General features: G+C 46.2%; 1 protein-coding gene across 2 annotated transcripts in view; it reads left to right on the top strand.

Annotated features, from left to right (window-relative positions):
• The first annotated feature begins 228 nt into the window (after positions 1-228).
• The window catches only part of LOC124802802 (derlin-1), a 135,518-nt gene continuing 113,687 nt past the window's right edge, over positions 229-22,059 (top strand). The window contains exons 1-2 of one of the 2 annotated variants that reach the window (XM_047263805.1): positions 229-505; positions 604-780. In XM_047263805.1, coding sequence (XP_047119761.1) covers positions 628-780 — 153 coding nt within the window. In that variant the 5' untranslated portion in view covers positions 229-505; positions 604-627. Of the gene's footprint in view, positions 506-586; positions 781-22,059 lie in introns of both variants that reach the window. The other variant, XM_047263806.1, reaches the window with a different exon arrangement.

Here is a 22,059-nt window from a genome sequence, read left to right as displayed (position 1 = left end):
CATGTCTGTGCCATAGCTTTCTTTTGACTGTTCGGCAACTTAACCTTGTAAAATCACGTTGTCAATTGACAATTTTTGTCAATGTTATTGATAGTGTGAGGTCGCTTAAATATATTGAAGGATTGACAAACTAGTATTTTCAATAAATACTGATTGTGTGTAGGCCCCGACAGCACTCGTAAAACCAGATGTTGTAGTCGATAGGTGAACTAGTCGATATTAGCCAAAGGTCTGAGAAAGAATATAGTCACGCAATGCTAAGCTGTTTGAGGTGGGTTGGTTAAAGTTGTGTGTACTGTGTAGTGTATAATATGACACGTGTCTACAAATAATTCGTGTGACAGTGTGCACTCCAATAATCAGTCCAGATATGGAAGTTTCATGACATGAGCATTCTTTGTCTACTTATTCGTAAATAAACGCCACAGTGATGAGAGCTGAATAAAATAAGTTTGGAGGGTCCAACGCCAATGGGATTACTTGAAGACATTTAATTATTTTGGAGGTAATGTGAAATACCAGCGAACTGTATGATTATATACGTTGTAGATAATGGGTCGGAAAAATCGTGCACGCGATATAATAGTGGTTTCTGCGTTTCAGACTCGTACCTGGCTGCGAAGAAGAATGAGTGATTTAAGTAACTGGTTCTATTCATTACCAATCTTCACGAGATGGTGGATGACACTGACAACGGGATTCTCTCTTCTGGGACGCTTTGGATTGCTGAGAGGCATTTATCTCGCCCTACTTTACGAACCTTTCATCCATCGATTTCAGGTTTGGAACATCAAATATGTATCTTGCATAGTTGGTTTGTAACTTGCAGCATTCACAAGCTGTTTAGTGTGTTCTGTATTCCTCCTATTCTGCAGTGTGCACTAAGAGAAAGAGAACAGACACACTTCTTGCGTCCTTATTTGAATTGAAATATGGGTTGTGTTGAGACTATCTACAGCGTAGCCTAAAGTAGGCATAAGTGTGGAAGGTGACTGTTTTCAGTTGAAAAAGCGGTATCGAATACTTCAGTTAGACTGAATGTGACCGGTTTAGCTCAGAGTACATTATGCCTATGGATTTTATTCTCTGTAAGATTTCTGGTCAGTTAAGTGGGATTAAAGTGTTTCTTTTATGCCAGTTGGTGGAGGGGAACAGTAATTTTTTTGCACAGACATACTTAACTCAAAACAAGGCATATTAATAAACGCCATTTCCTCAGAATTAATAACAGAACTTGTGTCTTGAGTGGTGAATGGTATTGTGGAATATGCTATACTGAGCAATATTTGATATGTCATGGACTTTGAGTACTGATGTATTTGTAATGGCTGCTATGGCGTCACATTTTGGTGCATGTATTAACAGTTTTGCTGTTAGTTGCCATAGCTGAGTTCAGACATTCCAGATAATTGCCACAGATATGTTATAGGCATGTTGTTTGTGGCAGCTGTAGCACATTTGCTGCATCACTAATCAAAAAAGGCAACTTGTAATGAATATTCCTCTTATCCAACTTTTCAGTGTTTTGCAGAGTGCGCAATTGTACATTTTCTTATGTTTAAAACAAGTTGCCAGTTTTTACAGCATTCTGAATTATTATAATAATCTGACTGAATATTGCACCTTTAGACAGTAGCCTACTCCATTAAAGATAACTGCGGCTACAAAAAGTGTGTGGTTACCGTCAATATAGACTGCGGGGTCAGCAATGTACAACATGAACAGCAAGGATCGCAACACTCTTCCCTGGCGTATACTTGAAGTTATTTCTTCATTTGTTGATGACACTCTGTCCAAGAAAACAGTGTGCCTTCTGTGCCAAGAAATTCTCATTCCAGTCACAAATGTTTTTGATAACATGTATCATTGTACTTGTGTTAATAATTGTCTGTGTGGCATATAGTCCATTATTTTGTTTAAGTCAAGAAGTACTGCATACATTGATTGCCCTGATCCATTCAAGATCTCCTGTAAGAAAAGCTCAAGTTGAGTCTTGCAGGACTTAAATTTCCTGAATTGATGCTGCTTTCCATGGGGTGGTCATTCTGTTAGAGATGCCTCATTGCTTTTCAGCTCAGTTTATAATTTGAGATTGTACAACAAAAATATGTTGAGGGTATTGGATGGTAGACTTGTAGATGCCTCTGCCTCCCTCCAGGTATTTGCTGCAGTCCCTCCCCCCACCCCAACCCACCTTTCCTGAGGCATTTACTGTAATTTACTGGTCAAAAGGAGGGGGGGGGGGTTAACTGAGCTTTAGATTGTGTATAGACTGTGACAGGCTTTCCATTGAGCTTTGGAGCTTTGTTCAATTTGCGCAATTTCTGCTGTTTTCCAATGTCACTGTCAATAATACACCGATGAGCCAAAATTTCATGCCCACTGCACACCATGAGAGTGTATACTGCCTGGTGCTATTGTGAGCATGAGGCATGGTAAGAAACATGTATAATAGGAGCAGAGCCAAGTGGGCTTTTATCCTAGTATTGATAAAGGACACAAATGGGGAAATCACCGACGTAGGAGACTTTGACAAATGGCAGTTTGTCATAGGCCAGTGTCTGTGAAGGAGCACCCTAGAAACAGCAAAGCTGGTTGGCCGTTCTCATGATACTGTTGTGTGTGTCTATGGAAAGTGGTTTCAAGGACAAATCACAACCAATAGCCAACTGGGTGTCAGAGGCCTACACCTATTCACAGAACGTGGAGACCAGAGGCTTGCTTGTTCAGTAAAGCAGGATGGATGGCAGTTTTTCGTAGGTCAGATGACAGAGTACAGTGCTGGTACAAGTGTTTTGGAACACATTGTTCACCATGCATTGTAGGATATAGGACTCTGCAGCATACAACCTCTACATGTTCCCTCGTTGACCCAATGATATCCCCCCCCCCCCCCCCCTCGGGTCCGGGGGTTAGAAAAGGCCCGAGGTATTCCTGCCTGTCGTAAGAGACAACTAAATGTAGTGTCTCACATTTCGGCGTTTATGTGATGGTCCCCTGTAGGATTTCACCTCCATTTTTCAAAATTTTCCCTAAGAACGAGCCAATTGGGGAAGGGTGCCTTATATGGTACATAGTGTCCATCATGCTCTGAGACCTCTCAGATCCTTTGCCAACGTGGATCTGCACTCCCGCTCATTCTGCAGCTGTTGGACGAGGTCACCCTCCTGGTTGCATTTTCCTCCATCCTCTGTGCAGTTTGGTTTCTGCGTTGTTGACGATAATGGACTTCTTAGCTCGTTTGCACCTGATATCCAGCACGGTAGCCAGTCCATTGTTGTGTGGCCACCATGTACCCTTTTGGTTGTAGCCTCCTGACAACACAGGGATCGCTCTGCTGATGCATGTGCCGTTAACTACCCACATATGCCAAGGAGTAGATGCCCGTCACTCTGGGGCATCGGGACTCCTGCCAATGGCTAACCTGCCAGATGGCCTTTGCTGCGGCTGGGTGGCACCCATAGGGATTGCCCCTGGTCGGAGTGGATGGCATCAGGGCAGATGACACGCCATGAAGTGTAGTTCGTCATCTCTTGCTGGTGGTCAAACACCAGCAGTCTTCTCCAAGCGGACAATGTCTAACTTCAATGCTAAGAAATGTGAACCCAAATCGTTCCTTCCCCCTCCTCCTGGCCACATGATGGGAGAAATGCTAGGCTAAGGATGGCAACAAAGCTTATAACCCCAGTACCCCGTATGTACGAGAGTTGATAGGGAATCTTTCTTTTCAATGAAACCTAGTTTTTTGTGGAGCATTTAGAGGACAAGTTTGGGGTGGTGAAGGGCTTGTCCAAAATTCGGTCAGGGTCGGTCTTGATTAAAACAGCATCCTCTGCCTAGTTGTGGTTATTACTTCCTTGTGACAAGTTGTTTCCATCACACCCACCATAAGAGCTTAAATATGGTCCAGGGACCTTCTTTCGCAGTCTGAAGATGAGCTGCGGGCCAATTTAGAGCAGCGAGAAGTCCATTTCATCCAGCGCATCCACCGGGGCCCGAGGGATAATCAAGTTGCCATCGGTGTCTTCATCTTGGATTTTGAGGGTGACAAATTACCCGAGAAGGTCAAGGTGATGGTCTGCCGCCGTGACGTAAAGCCATATATCCCTCTCACTATGCAGTGCAGTAAGTGCTGGAAGTTTGGCCGTATGTCTTCCTGCTGTACTTCCAGTGTCACCTGTCGGAATCATGTCCTTCACATCCCAATACTCCATGTGCCCCACCTCCCATCTGTCAACTGTGGAGAGCACCATTCGCCTTACTCGCCAGACTGCAGGGTTCTCCATAAAGAAAGAAAAGTAATGGAATACAAGACCCTGGACCGACTGACCTACACTGAGGCTAAGAGAAAATATGAGAGGCTACATCCTGTGCATATGACGCCAGCCTATGCCGCCGCTACGACAACAGTTCTACCTCACTTCTACCTCACTTCTCAGCTGAAGAAACGTGAGTCTTCTTCGGCTCCTCTCGATAGGAAGGGATCCCTTGGGTAACTCCCTTCCCAGTGGCAAAGCTGAAACTTGCCAGTGGCTAAAGCTACGACAGTAGCTGGTCGTAGGGCTTCATGGCCCTCCTCAGTCCCTGAGGCTGAATCAGTGAAGCCCTCCCAGCCGGACAAACCTAAGGAGCAGCGAGAGAAACGAGAAATGAAAAAGGGCCCCAAAGAACCAAGGCACTGCAGTGGCACCCACATCACCTCTACCTACAAGCTCTATGTCTGAGGATAAGGTGAAGATTCTGGTGTCCGCTGAGAACCTAGATCTCACTGGGCCCTCAGACACAATGGATGTCGATCTCACAGATACTCATCTGGCGGCAGAAGGTGACCCTGAGGTGTAGACTGCCTCATTGAATGTTTCATGCCTTCCCAGTCTCACAATCACATAATCCTCCAGTGGAATTGTGGCAGTTTTTTTTGCTACTTGGCTGAGTTGTGGCAACTGCTTTCTGCATTGGCCTCCAGGAAACTTGGTTCCTGGCAATGCGGACCCCTTCCCTATGCGGCTATAAGGGTATATTACAGGAACCATAGTGACTATAATAGTGTGTCAGGTGGAGTTTTCGTCTATGTCCTGAACTCAGTCTGTAGTGAACCTGTGCCCCTTCAAGGTCCTCTTGAAGCTGTGGCTGCCAGGATAAGAATGACGCAGGAAATAACTGTCTGCAATGTATATCTTCCTCCAGGTGGTGCAGTACCCCTGAACGTATTGGCTGCACTGATTGATCAACTCCCTAAACCTTTTCTACTTTAGGTCGATTTTAACAACCGTAACCACTTTTGGGGTGGCTCCATGCTTACTGGCGGAGGTAGGGAGGTCAAAAATTGACTGTCACAACTTGACCTCTGTCTCTTAAATACAGGTGCCCCCACACATTTCAGTGTGGCACATGGCACATATTCTGCCATTGATCTGTCGGTTTGCAGTCCTGACCTGCTCCCATCTATCCACTGGAGAGCACTTGATGACCTGTGTGGTAGTGACCCCTTCCTCATCTTCCTGTCACTACCCCGGCGTCATGCCCATGGATGCCTGCACAGATGGGCTTTAAACAAGGCAGACCAGGGAGCCTTACCTTTGCTGTCGCCGCTGAATCTCCGCCACATGGTGCCATCAATGTTGTTGTCGAGCAGGTCACTACAATAATCGTATCTGCAGCGGAAAACGCGCTTCCTCGTTCATATTTCGAGTGCCCCCAGTGAAAAACAGTCCCTTAGTGGTCGCTGGAAGTCGCTGGGGCAATTAAAGAGCCTCGGCGAGCTCTACAGCGACATAAGCGGCACCCTTCCGTAGAGCACCTAATAGCCTTTAAGCAGCTCTGTGCCCGTGTTTGCCAGCTTACTAAACAATGGAAACAGGAGTGTTGAGAGAGGTATGTGTCGATGACTGGGTGCCATACATCACCTTCCCAAGTCTGGACGAAGATCAGATGTCTTTCTGGGTACCAGACCCCATCAGGTGTCCCTGGCATTATCATAAGTGGCATGTTATCTACCAACGCAAATGTGATTGCCGAGCACTTTGCTGAAGCCCCTCTGTCTCGGAGAATTACCCCCCCCCCCCCCCCCCTCCCCCCAGCCTTTCGAACCCTCAAATGGCGGATGGCAAGGAAAGTCCTCTCGTTCACTACATGCCACCGTGAACCCTATAACGCCCCATTTACAGAGTGAGAGCTCCTCAGCATCCTTGCATATTGCCCTGACGCAGCTCCTGGGCCGGATTGGATACACAGTTAGATGATTAAACATCTCTCATATGACTACAAGGGACATCTCCTTGTCATCTTCAACTGGATCTGGTGCGATGGGTCTTTCCGTCGCAATGGCAGGAGAGCACCATCATTCCGGTGCTCAAACCTGGTGGATAGCTGCCGGCCCATGAGCCTCACCAAATTTCTTTGTAAGCTGCTGGAACGTATATGGTGTGTCGGCGGTTGGGTTGTGTCCTGGAGTCACGTGGTCTACTGGCTCCATGTCAGGGTAGCTTCTGCCAGGGTCACTCTACCACTGGTAATCTTGTGTCCCTCGAGTCTGCCATCCGAACAGCGTTTCCACATGCCAACACCTGGTTGCCGTCTTTTTTGACTTACATAAGGTATACGACACGACCTGGTGACTTAATTTCCTTGCCACATTGTATGAGTGGTGTCTCCGGGGCCCGCTGTCAATTTTTATCCAAAACTTCCTGTCCCTTTGTACTTTCCGTATCCAAGTTGGTGCCTCCTATAGTTCCCTCTGCATTAGAGTGACATTCCTCAGGGCTCCCTATTGAGTGTCTCTCTGTTTTTAGTGGCTATTAACAGTCTGGCAGCAGCTATAGGGCCGTCTGTTGCATGGTCTCTGTATGCGGATGACTTCTGCATTTCATACTGGTCCCCCAGTATTGGTGTTGTTTAGAGGCGCCTACAGGGAGCCATTCACAAGGTGCAGTCATGGGCTCTAGCCCACAGCTTCCAGTTTTCAGCTGCGAAGTCATGTGTCATGCACTTCTGTTGGCATCACACTGTTCATCCAGAACCAGAACTTTACATTAATGAAGATCCACTCACTGTAGTGGAGACATATTGATTCTTAGGACTGGTTTCCAAAGCCTGATTGACTTGGCTACATCACCTTCGTCAGCTTAAGCAGAAGTGCTGACTGCACCTCAATGCCCTCCGCTGCCTGAGCAACACAAACTGGGGTGCAAATTGCTCTGCACTGCTACAGCTCTACAGAGCCCTTGTTCAATCCTGCATTGACTATGGGAGTCTGGTTTACAGTTCGGCGGCACCCTCAGTGTTGCATTTGTTTGACCCAGTGCACAACTGTTGCCTTTGCCTAGCGACGGGAGCTTTTAGAATGAGTCCGTTGACCAGTGTCCTGGTGGAGTCTCCTCGAGGTCCATTCACGTACACCTCATGGTGTACACCTAGGCCACAGATTCTTCTGGACCTTTCACATGGCCATAAGGACTCCATTAACCCTTCGCTATCACTTCCTGTCAATTCTCGACATGTACCGGGTCCATGAAGTGGTTTACACTGACAGGTTGATGGTTGATGGGCATATAGGCTTTGTGTATGTTCATGGAGAACATACTGAACAGCACTCCTTGCCAGATGGCTGTAGTGTTTCCACTGTAGGGCTGGCGGCCATATCTCGTGCTCTTGAGCACATCCACTTGTGCCCTGGCGAGTCATTTCTCCTGTGTAATGACTCTGTAGCAGCCTAAAACCTATCAACCGATGATACCCTTGCCATTCTTTGGTAGCATCCATCCAGGAGCTCATCTGTGCTCTGGAACAGTCCCATCGTTCAGTGGTGTTTGTGTGGACCCCAGGACATGTCGGAATCCCTGGCAACGAATTTGCCGACAGGCTGGTCAGACTGACTACGAGGAAACTGCTTCTGGAGATGGGCGTCTCCGAAACTGACCTGCATTCTGTCTTACACAACAGGGTTTTTTGGCTTTGGAAGATGGAATGGCATAACAGTTCGCACAACAAACTTCGTGTAGTTAAGGAGACTATGAATGTGTGGATGTCTTCCATGCGGTCCTCTCGTAGGGGACCAGTTGTCCTCTGCCGGCTCTGCATTAGCCATACGTGGCTAACACATGGTTACCTCCTCCGTTGCGAAGACCCACCTCGGTGTCGCTGTGGCTCACAAATGACGGTTGTCATCCTCTTGCTGGACTGCCCACTTTCAGCCACTCTGCGGCGGACCTTTAACTTTCCCAGCACCCTACCTTTGATGTTGGGTGGCAATGCTTCATTAGCAGCTTTATTTTTATGTTTTGTTCGTCAGGGTGGGTTTTATCATTTGATTTAAGTTTTAGCACATATTCTTTATCCCTCTGTGTCCTCCACCCTAGTGATTTTAGGGTGGAGATTTTAATGTGATGCTTTCTATTCTCATGGTCAGCCAGCCATGGTACTCTGCTCCCTTGTTTTGATCTCTTCTGTGGTTTTGTTGTCTGATTTGGTCTATTTTAGTGTTTGTTGCCCTTCTGTCTTTCTTGTGGTTTTGTCCTTTCTTCCAGGTGTTTTTTGTATGTCTCGATTACTTTACTCCCACTCTTGTGGAATTATTTTAATTGGAACGAGGGACCAATGGCCTAGCAGTTTGATCCCTCTCCCTCTTTTAAACCAACCAACCCAACAATATTGCCCCCTCAGGGGGTTCACAGTTCTTTTGTGGGTTCATGCATAGCACACATGGGGCCCTTAGTTATTGCAGCCCATTCTTCCTTCCCTGGCTGCATTTCCTTCACTGTGGCCCTCCCTTTCCATCCTCACTCCTGCACACTGCACTCTCCTTCCACACTCTGTGTTCTTATTTATTTCAACCTGCTATCCACCAGGTTCCCTCTATTCGTTACAATTTTGTTCCTCTTGCCTATTCTGTTTCAACCTTTTTAGTGTTTTGGTCCTCCCTTGGGGATTAACCTCCACTTATAAATTTTCTGTCTTTAGTGTGAGCTATTTGGGGAAGAACTCTCTCCATAACACATACAGCATAGATTCCTCTCCCTGGTCCCCTTTCTGTCCCCTCTGTCCTGCTAGGTCACCAGCACGTGTAGCCAGTCTGTGTGGTGGAGCTCTTATGTACTCATATGGCTGAATCCCTTGACAACACAGGACTCACACTACTGATATGACTTGTTGCCTCCCCATGTATGCCTAGGAGTGATTGCTTGTCATTCCAGCCCTTGCTGTGGCTGGGTGGCACCCATGGGGAGAGCCCCTGATTGGAGTGGGTGGTATCAGGGCATATGCTTTGCACATGAAGTGTATCAAGCTCCAAACATCTGCCCATTCTCCTATGGCCATCTCTTCTGGTGGTAATGGATCATTGAATGCTGCTTCTTATGACCCAGCGACCTTCTTTGCCCTGGCTACAGCTGGGAGAAGGGCCAGACTCGCTGGCTCGGAGTGAAACATTTTCCTCGCTACCTGGTCTGTACTAGGACAGATGGGGTACACACTAACTGTCACAAAGCCACTATTTTTTTGGGAAAATATCGAAGCCAAGTTTCGTGAAGTCGAGTGTCTTAGGAAGATCCGGTCAGGTTCCCTGTTATTTGAAGCTTCTGCCACCCAATCTGCAGCTCTTCTTGCTTGTGATCATCTTGGCAATTTCCTGGTGTCTATTACACCTTACCAGTCTCTGAGTATGGTCCAGGAAGTGATTTTTCATATGGACCTCATCCTGTAAACTGATGAGGATCTCTTGGCTAACCTGGAGCAAAACGGTGTTCATTTTCTTCAGTGTGTGCAGAAGTGTTGTTAAGACAACCTCCCCAATATCGGTACTTGTTCTGGCTTTTGAATGGAAACCCTCCCATAGAAGGTCAAGGTTGTGTGTTCCTGATGCAACATGAAGCTGTACATCCCACCATCCATGAGGTGCTTTTAGTGCTTGCATTTTGGGAATATGTCTTTCCACTGTACAGTGGACTCAGTGTGGTGTCTGTGGCCACTCACTCTATGCCGGAAGCTCTTGTGTACCGCCACCTTTGTGTGTCAACTGATGTGAATGCCAATCTACATGCTCGCCAGATTTCCAGTTTACGAAAAAGAAAAGAAGAGCCGAGAGTACAACTCCCTGGATTGTCTATCTTATGCTGAGGCCTATCAAAAATATGACCATACCCACCCAGTGTCGATTTCTTGTACTTTTGCCTCTGTTACATCCTTTCCCCTTCCTACCTCTTCCTTGTGCTAGCCCTGTTCCCCTCTCATCTCCCCCTTCGCTGTGGTTCCCATACCCTCCCTTCCAGCTATAGCTACCCCTCCATGGCCAAAGAACTGCCCCCTTCTTCAGCGCCTGCCAGTGACAGAGCTCTGCTCTGACACCTGCCTCCGGTACCTCTCAGGCCGGTGGTCTGCTCCCACAACTCGGCCAATGCACCCCAAGGTTGTCCACTCCCTTTTGGTTCTAGATCTTGTGGATGCCTGCTCTCCCTCTGTGCCTTTCTGTCCTCAACCTCTAAAGGACAAGAAGAAGAAACATAAGTCCCAGGACAATCCCACCAGTCTAACAGCCCCCCCCTCTCCCCCTCTGGGCCACCAGATGTGCCATCTCCTCCTTCACAACCTGAGTCTGACATCTTATGTAACCCCCCCTGCGGGTCCGGGGATTAGAATAGGCCCGAGGTATTCCTGCATGTCGTAAGAGGCGACTAAAAGGAGTCCCTCCCCCTCAAGGGGGTAGTTAGTGCCTGCGTCTGGAGACGGACGGTTCCACGACCTCTATTTGCGGTCATTTTGCTTTTTCACTTCTTCTCGTTTCTTCCTTCCTTTGGTTGGTTCCTTTCTTTGCTCTTTACCACCTCACTGTCTTCCTTACTCTTTCCCTTGTCTTCTTCTCCTTGCCTTCTTCTCCTTGCCTCCTTCTCCTTGCCTTCTCGTTGCCTTCTTCTCCTTGCCTTCTCATTGCCTTTTTCTCCTTGCCTTCTCTGGTCTCCTCCTCGGCGTCTGAGACAGTCTGTCCTCTCTCTCCCTCTCTCTCTTCTTTTTCCTCTTCTTCCTTCCTCCCTGTGCGCGCCTGAAGGCCGACCCACACGTTCGCACGCGTGTAAACATTCACCTAAGGCGGGAGTGCCCTCTGAGAGGGTCCCCACAAGGAAGGAGCACGCCATCGGAGACGCTGGCAATCGTGGAGGATTCCTCCGCAGTGGATTTCTCTTCTTCTTCTTCTTCTTCTTCTTCTTCTTCTGTCTCGACTTCTGCCCATAAACGAAAACTTGACCAGCCACCAGTGACAAAAGTACTACCACCTACCCCACAGTTCCTCGTAGTTTCTCGATCTGAGGATGGCAAGGATTTTTTCTCTGTCAATCCTTTCGTTATCCAGAAGGGCGTAGATGCCATAGCCGGATCTGTCAAGCCGTGTACCAGGTTGCGTAATGGTACCTTGTTACTAGAAACTGAGAGCGCCTTTCAGGCACAAAAACTGCTTCGGGCCACACTCCTGTACACGTTCCCTGTCCGGGTGGAGGCTCACCGCACTTTGAATTCGTCTCGTGGTGTGGTATATACTCGATCACTCGACGGATTGACTGACGAGGAGATTCAATCTTTCCTCGCTGAGCAGGGCGTGACGGCTGTCCATAGGGTCATGAAAAAGGTCAACAATGACCTTGTACCTACCCAGACACTTTTCTTGACCTTTGACAGTGTTCAGCTGCCGTCGCGTATCAAAGCGGGCTACGAGGTTATTTCTGTTCGCCCCTATGTCCCGACACCTACGCGCTGCTATGAGTGTCAGCGTTTTAATCACACTCGCCAGTCTTGTTCCAATGCGGCTAAATGTGTCACTTGTGGCAGGGATGCCCATGAGGGTGACTGTCCACCTCCATCTCCTAGTTGTGTGAACTGTCAGGGTGACCATGCCGCATCCTCCCGCGACTGTCCTGTCTATAAGGACGAACGCTGTATCCAAGAAATTCGGGTCAAAGAAAAAGTGTCCACCTCGGCTGCTTGCAAGCTATTGGCTAGTAGGAAGCCCACGCTGCTCCCAGCGGGGAAATACAGTACTGTCCTCGCCTCTCCTCGGACTACCAGGGAGGTGGCGACACAGACATGCGATCTGACCTTCGGCACCACGGTCGTCCGTTCGGCCAGTGCTAAGATTGCGCGGTCGACGTCTCCTCTTCCTTCCGTCACCCCTCCAACACAAGCACCTTCATCAGCTTCTGCCAAGATGAAGACCCAGAAATCAGATGCACAGGCCGTCAAGAAGGAACCGACCCGTGCAGACTTCCTACGTACCTCGAATTCCCAGCCGTCGACCAGTACTTCCACTAAAAGACCTTCCCAGAAGGCTCATAGGAAGCACAGTTCTCCTTCTCTTCCACGGCGCATTTCTTCTCCTGCGCCACCCAGCGGTTGCCGCCCCAGGCCGTCATCCGTTTCGCCTGGCCGCACCGCTGGTAGCCGAACATCTGGCCGTTCACCGGCGGAGGAAGCTCCCCCTCCCGGCCATCTTTCCAAGATGGCCGATGAACCTATTGAACCAATGGACGATGACTGTCCGCCTACTGATAGCGGCGGCAGTACTCGCTCGAAGCCAGGCCCTCAGCGGCCTTCGAGGTGACCCCTTCTTTCATCTTCCTTTTTTTCTCACGATGGCACTTATTCACTGGAATATTCACAGCATTCGCTCCAACCGAGAGGACTTGAAGTTGCTGCTCCACTTGCACCGTCCGCTCGTCGTAGCCCTCCAGGAAACGAAGCTACGCCCATGCGATCACATTGCCTTGGCACACTACACCTCTGTGCGTTTTGACCTACCCCCTGTGGTAGGTATTCCGGCTCATGGAGGGGTTATGTTGCTGGTCCGGGATGATATTTACTACGATCCCATCACATTGCACACCGGCCTGCAGGCAGTTGCCATCCGCATTACTCTCCCCGCTTTTACATTTTCCATTTGTACCGTCTACACTCCATCGTCATCTGCCGTTACCAGGGCAGACATGATGCAGCTTATTGCTCAGCTACCTGCCCCATTTTTGTTAACTGGAGACTTCAATGCCCACCATCCCCTTTGGGGCTCTCCAGCATCCTGCCCGAGGGGCACCCTGTTAGCAGACCTTTTCAACCATCTCAATCTTGTCTGTCTCAATACTGGCTCCCGTACTTTTCTTTCGGACACATCTCACACCTATTCCCATTTAGACCTCTCTATATATACTACCCAACTTGCACGCCGGTTTGAGTGGTATGCCCTTTCTGATACATGTTCGAGCGACCACTTCCCGTGTGTCATCCATCTCCTGCATCGTACTACCTCTCCGTGCTCAGCTAGTTGGAACATCTCCAAAGCCGACATCTCCAGGGCGACCTTTCAGGATCAAACCTTCACAAGCTGCGATAGTCAGGTCGCACACCTCACGGAAGTCATTCTCACTGCTGCTGAATATTCCATCCCTCACACTACTTCTTCTCCTCGTCTCTGCCCTGCAACCCCCTGGAGTTCGCTTTCGTCGCCTCCTTCAACACCTTGATTTTTCACTCCCTGCAACCTTTAGAGTGGACGAGAGCCACACACCACCTTGGCTCCAGGCTCAGGCTCAGGTTCGTGTTCACTTTGATCTCAGCTCGCTCCCAAAGGAGGTTACTCCGGTTCGGTATATCGCTCCCGTTTTGTCGAACTTCGTTCGAAATTCATTAATATGACCTTCATTTATACAGATGGCTTTAAGACCAATGGCGGGGTCGGTTGTTCTTTTATTGTCGGGGCACAAAGTTTCAAATACTGGCTCCATGGTCATTGTTCGGTCTTCACAGCTGAGCTCTTTGCCCTCTACCAGGCTGTTCTTTACATCTGCCGCCACTGACATTCTGCTTATGTCATCTGCTCCGATTCCCTGAGCGCCATCCAGAGCCTCAGTGATCCGTATCCGGTTCACCCTTTCGTGCACCGGATCCAACGCTCTCTTCAGCAGCTGGTGGACGACAGTTCTCCGGTTAGCTTTATGTGGGTTCCTGGCCATGACGGTATCCCTGGGAACGAAGCTGCCGATGCCGCGGCCAAGGCTGCGGTCCTGCAGCTTCGGACAGCTTCTTGTTGTGTCCCTTCATCAGACGGCGCATTTTATCGCTGTGGCATGCCGATTAGGCTGCACTTACGGACAACAAGCTTCGGGCCTTGAAATGAAATGAAATGTCGTGTGGCTAAGGCCTCCCGTCGGGTAGACCGTTTGCCTGGTGCAGGTCTTTCGATTTGACGCCACTTGGGCGAACTGCGCGTCGATGGGGATGAAATATTGATGATTAGGACAACACAACACCCAGTCCCTGAGCGGAGAAAATCTCCGACCCAGCGGGGAATCGAACCCGGGACCTTAGGATTGACATTCCGTCACGCTGACCACTCAGCTACCGGGGCCAGACCTTGAAACCTCTTCCCGTGGCTCGGACGTCCTCCTTACGCCCCTCTCGGCGGGAGGAGGTAGTTTTGGCCCGGTTACGAATTGGACACTGCCGGTTCAGCCATCGCCATCTGCTGACGGCTGCGCCGGCGCCGTTCTGCCCATGTGGGCAATTGCTGACGGTCCGCCACATTTTAACGTCCTGTCCGGATTTTACTACACTGCGTCTTGATCTTGGCCTGCCATGTACTCTCGATGCCATTTTAGCGGATGACCCAGGAGCAGCTGCTCGCGTTCTTCGTTTTATCAAATTGACCAACCTGTCTAAGGACATTTGATTATGCTGTTTTTTTAATCCTATGCCCGTCGATCTTTTATCGTGTTTTCCCTTTTAGTTGCTGTTTTAAACTTGTGCCTCGCGGTGCATTCCTAACGTAGTCTGGGCGCTAATGACCGTTGAAGTTGTGTGCCTTAAAACCACCAAAAAAAAAAAAAAATAATCTTATGTACTGGAGCCATGCCATCCACATCAGATAAAATTACTAACCCAGTGACATGACCTCCCCTTGGCTTCTTTGCCTAACGAAGACTTGCACAACAGGAGAATCCAGTGGAACTGCAATGGATATTACTGTCACCTTCCGGAAATACGACTTGTTTTCTCTTATTCTGCCTTCTGTCTGGCTCTTCAGGAAACACATTTCCATGATAACCATTATCCAATTTTACACGCTTATTGGGCATTCTGTCGGAACTGGACCGTTCCCAGGATAGCATCTGGAGGGGGCCTGCAGTTTGATTCACCCTAAAGTTGTGCCAAGGCTCGCACCCTTATTCAGCACAGTAAAAAGGAATGGTGGAATCACTGTTTCCTTCGTGGGCATTATGCCTCTTCATCATAGGTTTGGTCCAAGCTCTGTAGTCTTCTGGGCCGCTAGCGACAATCAACTTTCCAGGGTCGTATCCTACAAGAGTGCTCTGTGTACCGATCTATCAGTTCTTGACAAACACTTCACGACACACTTCACGACACACTTTGCGATAACATCAGCATCCTCTTCCTATCCTGCTACCGGTCTGCAGCACAAATGACGAGTTGAAGAAAGCCCCTGTGTTTCAACCCCCTCCAAGCTGAATCCTATAATTAGAGGTCTGCGCGTATAAGAAAAGTGCAATCCGCATCCGCAAGGTCCTAATCTGCAACCGCATCCACAGCAATTAATCCGCATCCACAAGTTCCTTATCCGCATCCGCATATATTTAAGTTTTGAATGAATAATTAATAGTAATAGACAGTAGTACTTAGAATTATGGTATGTAATGACAGAGTTATTGTTATGCTGCCATTTCTGCGACAACTCAACTACTTTTGACTTCTTAAATCACAGGAAATGCTCTATACCTACTCTAAAGCAGACGATTCCAAACCGGAAAGCATTGGCGCTCCGGAGCACACACAATAGAGGCTCGGATCTCGTGAGATTGGAAACGCTATTTAAAAAAATAAAATTCATTGTAATAGTATTAAATGATGAAAATACGTGTATAGAAACAATTATATTTCACTGCTCTTGTGCCAAGGCAGCTGAAAATGATGATGGTTTTAAACTGTTACTAGCACATTACATCATTTGCCGACAGTTTTTTTTTTTGTACTCACTGCTTGGATGTGTCAAATTTTGAAGCCATTCATGTCAGCTGATGGTTATATTATAGCTTACGTGTTCAGTCCTCGTCATTTCCAGGTGAAAATATTTACAGTATTAGGCCTACACTGCAAAATGCTGGTGCACCTGTGAAAAAGTTAAACTTGTCTGGAAGAAATAACTCGTCTTCTGAAGAGTGATAACAAAATCAGTGGTTATAAAAATTAGGAGTCCATTTAGCTTTAGCTAAAAATAAGATTGAAGTCTCGAACCTCACCTTTTGGCTGATTTATCGAATTAAGACCTAGCGATAAATGAATTGTCTGTTTCATTCTCAACTAAACAAAGTTTTTCACACTTTAAAACATCCTCAACATTGCTCTAAATTACTAAGACAAAATTTGCAGTAGATTTCGCAGTTAATACTTTCAATGTTAAAAATTTTTTTTCTTCAGAGTTTAATGGAACTGCAAACGATTTCAAGATGTCTATATAAAAACCACTGTCCCATAACTTCAAATGTTAGTCACTGTTCCCTGTTAAGCAATACTGAGTTACAGTTAAAATTTTCAATTTTGTTATGAAATTCAGCCCTTATCTTTACTAATTGTCAGGTAAATTAAGAGACACATTATTATTTTGGATGATTTGAATATGTTGTAAGTTTTCAATGTGATCAGAATAATCTTTCACGGGCTATCGCAGTCACAGCTTGTTGGTCATCGTGAGCCGTAGTTTGAAGTCCCACTTGTAGTTAATTACAAGGCTCGCCGTGCCACCGCTCCAGTCGGGCTGTTTCACTGTTCACAAAGAGTGACAATGCTCGGCGGCTGCAAATGTTACTGTAGTGCACGCTAAAATTTAGGTAGGCACTTACGAGATCATCATTACCTAGTTTAATAATATTGACGTGTTAGCTATTGAATGTTCTTGTTACGAAGAGTAAAAACTTAAAATTGTGCTCCTTAATATGAAAATTACAACAAAACAAATTGCTTGTTAAATATTTCCTTCTTTTTACGTAATGCTACTTAAATGTTCTTATTGGGAATAGTAAAAATACTAACAATATGTCAACGAAATTCTTCACTATAAATATTACAATAAAAACTCACAGGCTTCAGATTAAATAGTTTCATCTTCTGCTTGCTTCTGATTCAAATTATGTAAAAGAAAGAATCAGATGAAAAAAAATTGTAACTAATTCAGATAAGCCCAAAAAATACAGTGAAGTAAGAGAAGCTGTACAAGTAAGTACCTTTCTACTTTGGAAGATTACTATGCAGGAACATGATGTTATCAATCGTCTGTGGCTTCAAAGACGTGTGTCGGTCCTGCATTATTTGTCCCGCAGTAGAGAAACTTCTCTCAGATGACGCGCTGGATGCTGAAATGCAGTGCACGAAGTATGTGAGTTTGGAAAGACGCGAATAGATGTTTTCACATCCATGCCACCAAGCTATCAGGTCGATGCCTTCCGAAAATTGGACTTCATCATTCGTATATCCGAGAATTTCATCTGACGCAAAGTCAAGATCTCTCGCCGATTCATCTTCTGAGGAATCTTCAAATTCATTAAAAAGTACGTCAGACTTCTGTTTTTTTGCAGGAATTCCAGATGTTGTTTCCTCCGTATCTTTTTATCTTTTAACTGTGGACAATTTCTCCCAACATAATTTTTCGCTTCCTTTACAACTTCATCTTTTTCGGCACTGGTAAGAAATTTTAGGTTTTTATATTTTGGATTCAAAAACGTTGCAAGTTTATGGATTGCTGTTATGTCCCATTTGCTGATTAAAATAGATTTGGCTGTACTCTTTAAATCTGTCAGAAATGAGCAGTCACCATCATTTTTTTCAAGGAAGGAGAGAAGTTTTAACTTTCACAACACAAAGCATAGGGGTTTTGGAGGCTTCGAGATCACAAGAAGCTATTTTAAATGGTGTCAGAAAGGTTATTATATCTTCCAACATCCTCTTGTATATAGAATCAATCAAATTATCTTGATTTTTCTCTGACAAAATTGACAGAACTTCAAATCATTGTGAATTAATAGATTCAAACGAATCCAATTTACTGTTCCATTGTGTGTCTAAATCTCCTTTCAATGACTTCTGAAGACGATTCTGAAGACCAGATCTTTTAAAGAAAGTTGTGACTGCTCGTCTGGAATTTATTAGTCGCTGCACGTCACTCTTCTCATCATTTGCGTCTCCTCGAGCTGTGTGCTCCAGCACAGTATTAAGAATGTGTGCTGAGCATGAGAGCCTCTTGCATTGGTGAAGTGCTGTCACAATATTTGGACCTCTATCCGTAACGAACACGATGTTATTCACAGCACTGAATAAATCGAACAACCGTAGTATCTTAATTAATTCAAGTTTTATGTTTTTCCTGTTTTTTTTATCTCTCTCTCAAAATTTCTGGTGCACAACACTCAATCCTCAAGTTTCACTTCTTCATAATTAACATAATGTGCAGTCACTCCCATATAGTTTATTTTATGGTACGAATCAGTCCATAAATCGACAGTTAGTGCTCCACCTATATCTCTGAATATATTCTTCACTTCTGCGGAGACAGTTTCGTGCAGATGATTGGCCTTTTCCTTCAAATTTCTGGATATAGTGGTTGGATGAGGTAGCAGTTCCTTAGCATTCACTGCACCGTACTTGGCTCCCACATCAATAAGAAACTGTGCCGTCTTGAGAAACCCAGATCCACACGCAACTTCGAATGGTAATGTCTTTGCTGAGAAGATTGATAAGTTTTTCTGTCGCGGCTGTCTTCAAATTTGGCGGAACTTCAGGAACTTTCACGTCTCTCTTGGTATTTAAATAAGCAATTATGCTACTTTGTCCAGCCTCACACGAATGTTTTAGCGAATTTGAAGTTCCACTTTTGTGTCCAGTGTAGGAATATAGTTTTTTACATGCAAAACAAGCCACTATATCTTTTATCTTTTCGTTGCCATCAAATACGTATCTGAATTTTTTCCAAATTGGCGATTTCAATTTGTTTTCCTTCACTAATGTAAAATCACCTTTTTCACCTTACACGAAATTGTATCCATCAATATGGTGTTCATTTGAAGAAATAATAACTCTCAATGATATTTGCTACAATGCACGTTGTCACTCGGTCACTACAAAGCGCTAACTGAAGGCAGCAGAAAATTGCAACGGGCACCTGTCTGGCAGACAGTGGGCAGGTTTGCCATCCAGAGAGCACTTCACAGGCCACACAAAAGACACGGTCGCGGAAACGGATTAGGCGCAGGTCTCTCGGGTACAGCTACGTCGGTCGTAGCCAGGGGCTGAGGACAACAGACATCTGCTCTACCCGGGCTCTGCAAAATTCCAAGAATATTAACAGACTTTAAGTTTTCAACTAACATTGCAACATATGTCCTGGGCAGATGCCTCGCTCATTATCCGCAGATGACCCGCGGATATCCGCGCCGGTCGCAATTTTATCCGCCAAGTAACAAATACCACGGATATCCGCATCCGCGCAGACCTCTATCTATAATCAACCCTCCACTGAATGGGAATTCTTGCAGGCTCTTACCTCTTCGCATGACACACCCCCAGGCCCGAATTCTATCCACAACCAAATAATCCAACACTTGGGCGTTACTCAGAGGCGACATCTGCTCACGGTCTTCCCACATGTGCCTTCCCCTCGAAATGGCGAGACAGCATAGTTATCCTCACCCTTAAGCCCGAGAGGAACCCAGTGTCTCTTGACGGCTATCGTCAGATTAGCCTCACCAGCATATTTTGTAAACTGCTGGAGAGAATGGTTAGCTTCCAATAATGTTGGGTACTAGAATCTTTGAGCCTTTTGTCCCTGTAATGGTGTCAGTTCTGGGTAGGACGATCTCCAGCTGACCATTTACAAAGATTAGAAACAGCAATCTGACAGGCTTTTACTAAACAGTGGCACCTAATCGCAGTCTTCTGTGGTCTACGTTAGGCATATAACACAGCTTGGCACTGTCATATTTTAGTTGCTCTCCATGACTGGGAGTTTTTGTCCCACCAGCTCTTCTGGGTTTAAGGCGGCACTTCACTAAGTACCCCTCAGATCCAGGAGAATGGTATCCCACAGGGTTTAGTGTTAACTGTCACATTCTTCCTTGTTGCCATCAATGCGCTTGTAACGTCTGTTAGGCCTCTGGTTACCTTGGTATTGTATGTCAATGATTTTTACATACGGTGCAACCCTTAATCAGTACCAGGTGCTGAAAACCAGCTCAAAAGCACTATCTGACAGGCCTCTGAGTTGGTCCTTTCCTATGGATTCCAGTTCTCTCCCTCCAAATCGAGGGTTATGCATTTTTGCCTTTGACCCACAGTACACACCAATCGAGAACTTTATTTAGGCGACCAGCCCCTAGATGTTGTACCACAGTCCTGTTCCTTGGGCCTTCTTTTTGATGAAAAGCTGATGTTGCTGTCCCATATTCACCACCTGAAGACCATCTGCATGCAGAAGCTTAATGCTCTCTGCTTACCAGCCCATATGTGTTGGGATGCAGACTGTGCTACTCTTATCCATCTTTATTAGACACTTATATAGACTTCGATCAGAAATCTGTAGCTAAGGTAGAATATTCAAAATTTCTAGGTGTATGCATTGATGAGGGGTTGAACTGGAAAAACCACACTGAAGATCTGCTGAAACGTTTGATTTTAGCTACTTATTCCATTAGGGTCATTGGAAATTTTGGCTATATACATCTCAGTAAATTAGCTTTCCACGCCTGTTTTCATTCTCTGCTTTCGTATGGCATCGTATTCTGGGGTAACTCATCATTGAGTAAAAGAGTGTTCATTGCACAAAAGTGTGTAATTAGAATAATTGCTGGAGCTCATCCCAGATCATTGTGTGGACACTTATTTAAAGAGCTAGAGATCTTCACTGTAGCCTGCCCTGAAATGAGATCCATCCTTCATGAAATCCTCCCCACTCCACCAAGAGTGTCTTTCCGCCGTCCACCTAACCTTCGTAACCTCTTAGTTCATCCCTATGAAATCCCCAAACCACCTTCCCTACCCTCTGGCTCCTACCCTTGTAACCGCCCCCGGTGTAAAACCTGTCCCATGCACCCTCCCACCACCACCTTCTCCAGTCCTGTAACACGGATGGTGAACACGATCAAAGGCAGAGCCACGTGTGAAAGCACCCACGTGATCTACCAACTGACCTGCCTACACTGTGACGCATTCTATGTGGGAATGGCCAGCAACAAACTGTCCATTCCCATGAATGGACACAGGCAGACAGTGTTTGTTGGTAATGAGGATCACCCTGTGGCTAAACATGCCTTGGTGCACGGCCAGCACATCTTGGCACAGTGTTACACCGTCCGGGTTATCTGGATACTTCCCACTAACACCAACCTTTCCGAACTCCGGAGATGGGAACTTGCTCTTCAATATATCCTCTCTTCCCGTTATCCACCAGGCCTCAATCTCCGCTAATTTCAAGTTGCTGCCACTCATACCTCACCTGTCATTCAACAACATCTTTGCCTCTGCACCTCTGCCTCGACTGACATCTCTGCCCAAACTCTTTGTCTTTAAATATGTCTGCTTGTGTTTGTATATGTGTGGATGGATATATGTGTGTGTGTGTGAGAGAATGTATACCCGTCCTTTTTTCCCCCTAAGGTAAGTCTTTCCACTCCCGGGATTGGAATGACTCCTTACCCTCTCCCTTAAAACCCATTTCCTTTCGTCTTTCCCTCTCCTTCCCTCTTGCCTGATGAGGCAACAGTTTGTTGCAAAAGCTTGAATTTTGTGTGTATGTTTGTGTTTGTTTGTGTGTCTGTCGACCTGCCAGCACTTTCATTTGGTAAGTCACATCATCTTTGTTTTTTTTATATATATATATATATATATATATATATATATATATATATATATATATATATATATATATATATATATATATATATTTTCACTTATGAAATTTGTTATTAACAATCCGAATGAATTCAAAAGTAATGGCAGTATACATGGGTGCAACACTAGGAGAAAGGA

Source organism: Schistocerca piceifrons, chromosome 6 (genome assembly GCF_021461385.2).
Source record: "Schistocerca piceifrons isolate TAMUIC-IGC-003096 chromosome 6, iqSchPice1.1, whole genome shotgun sequence".
NCBI classification, from domain to species: domain Eukaryota; kingdom Metazoa; phylum Arthropoda; class Insecta; order Orthoptera; family Acrididae; genus Schistocerca; species Schistocerca piceifrons.
The sequence above is the reverse complement of the archived record's forward strand: the minus strand, read 5'-3'. Positions and strand labels throughout refer to the sequence as shown.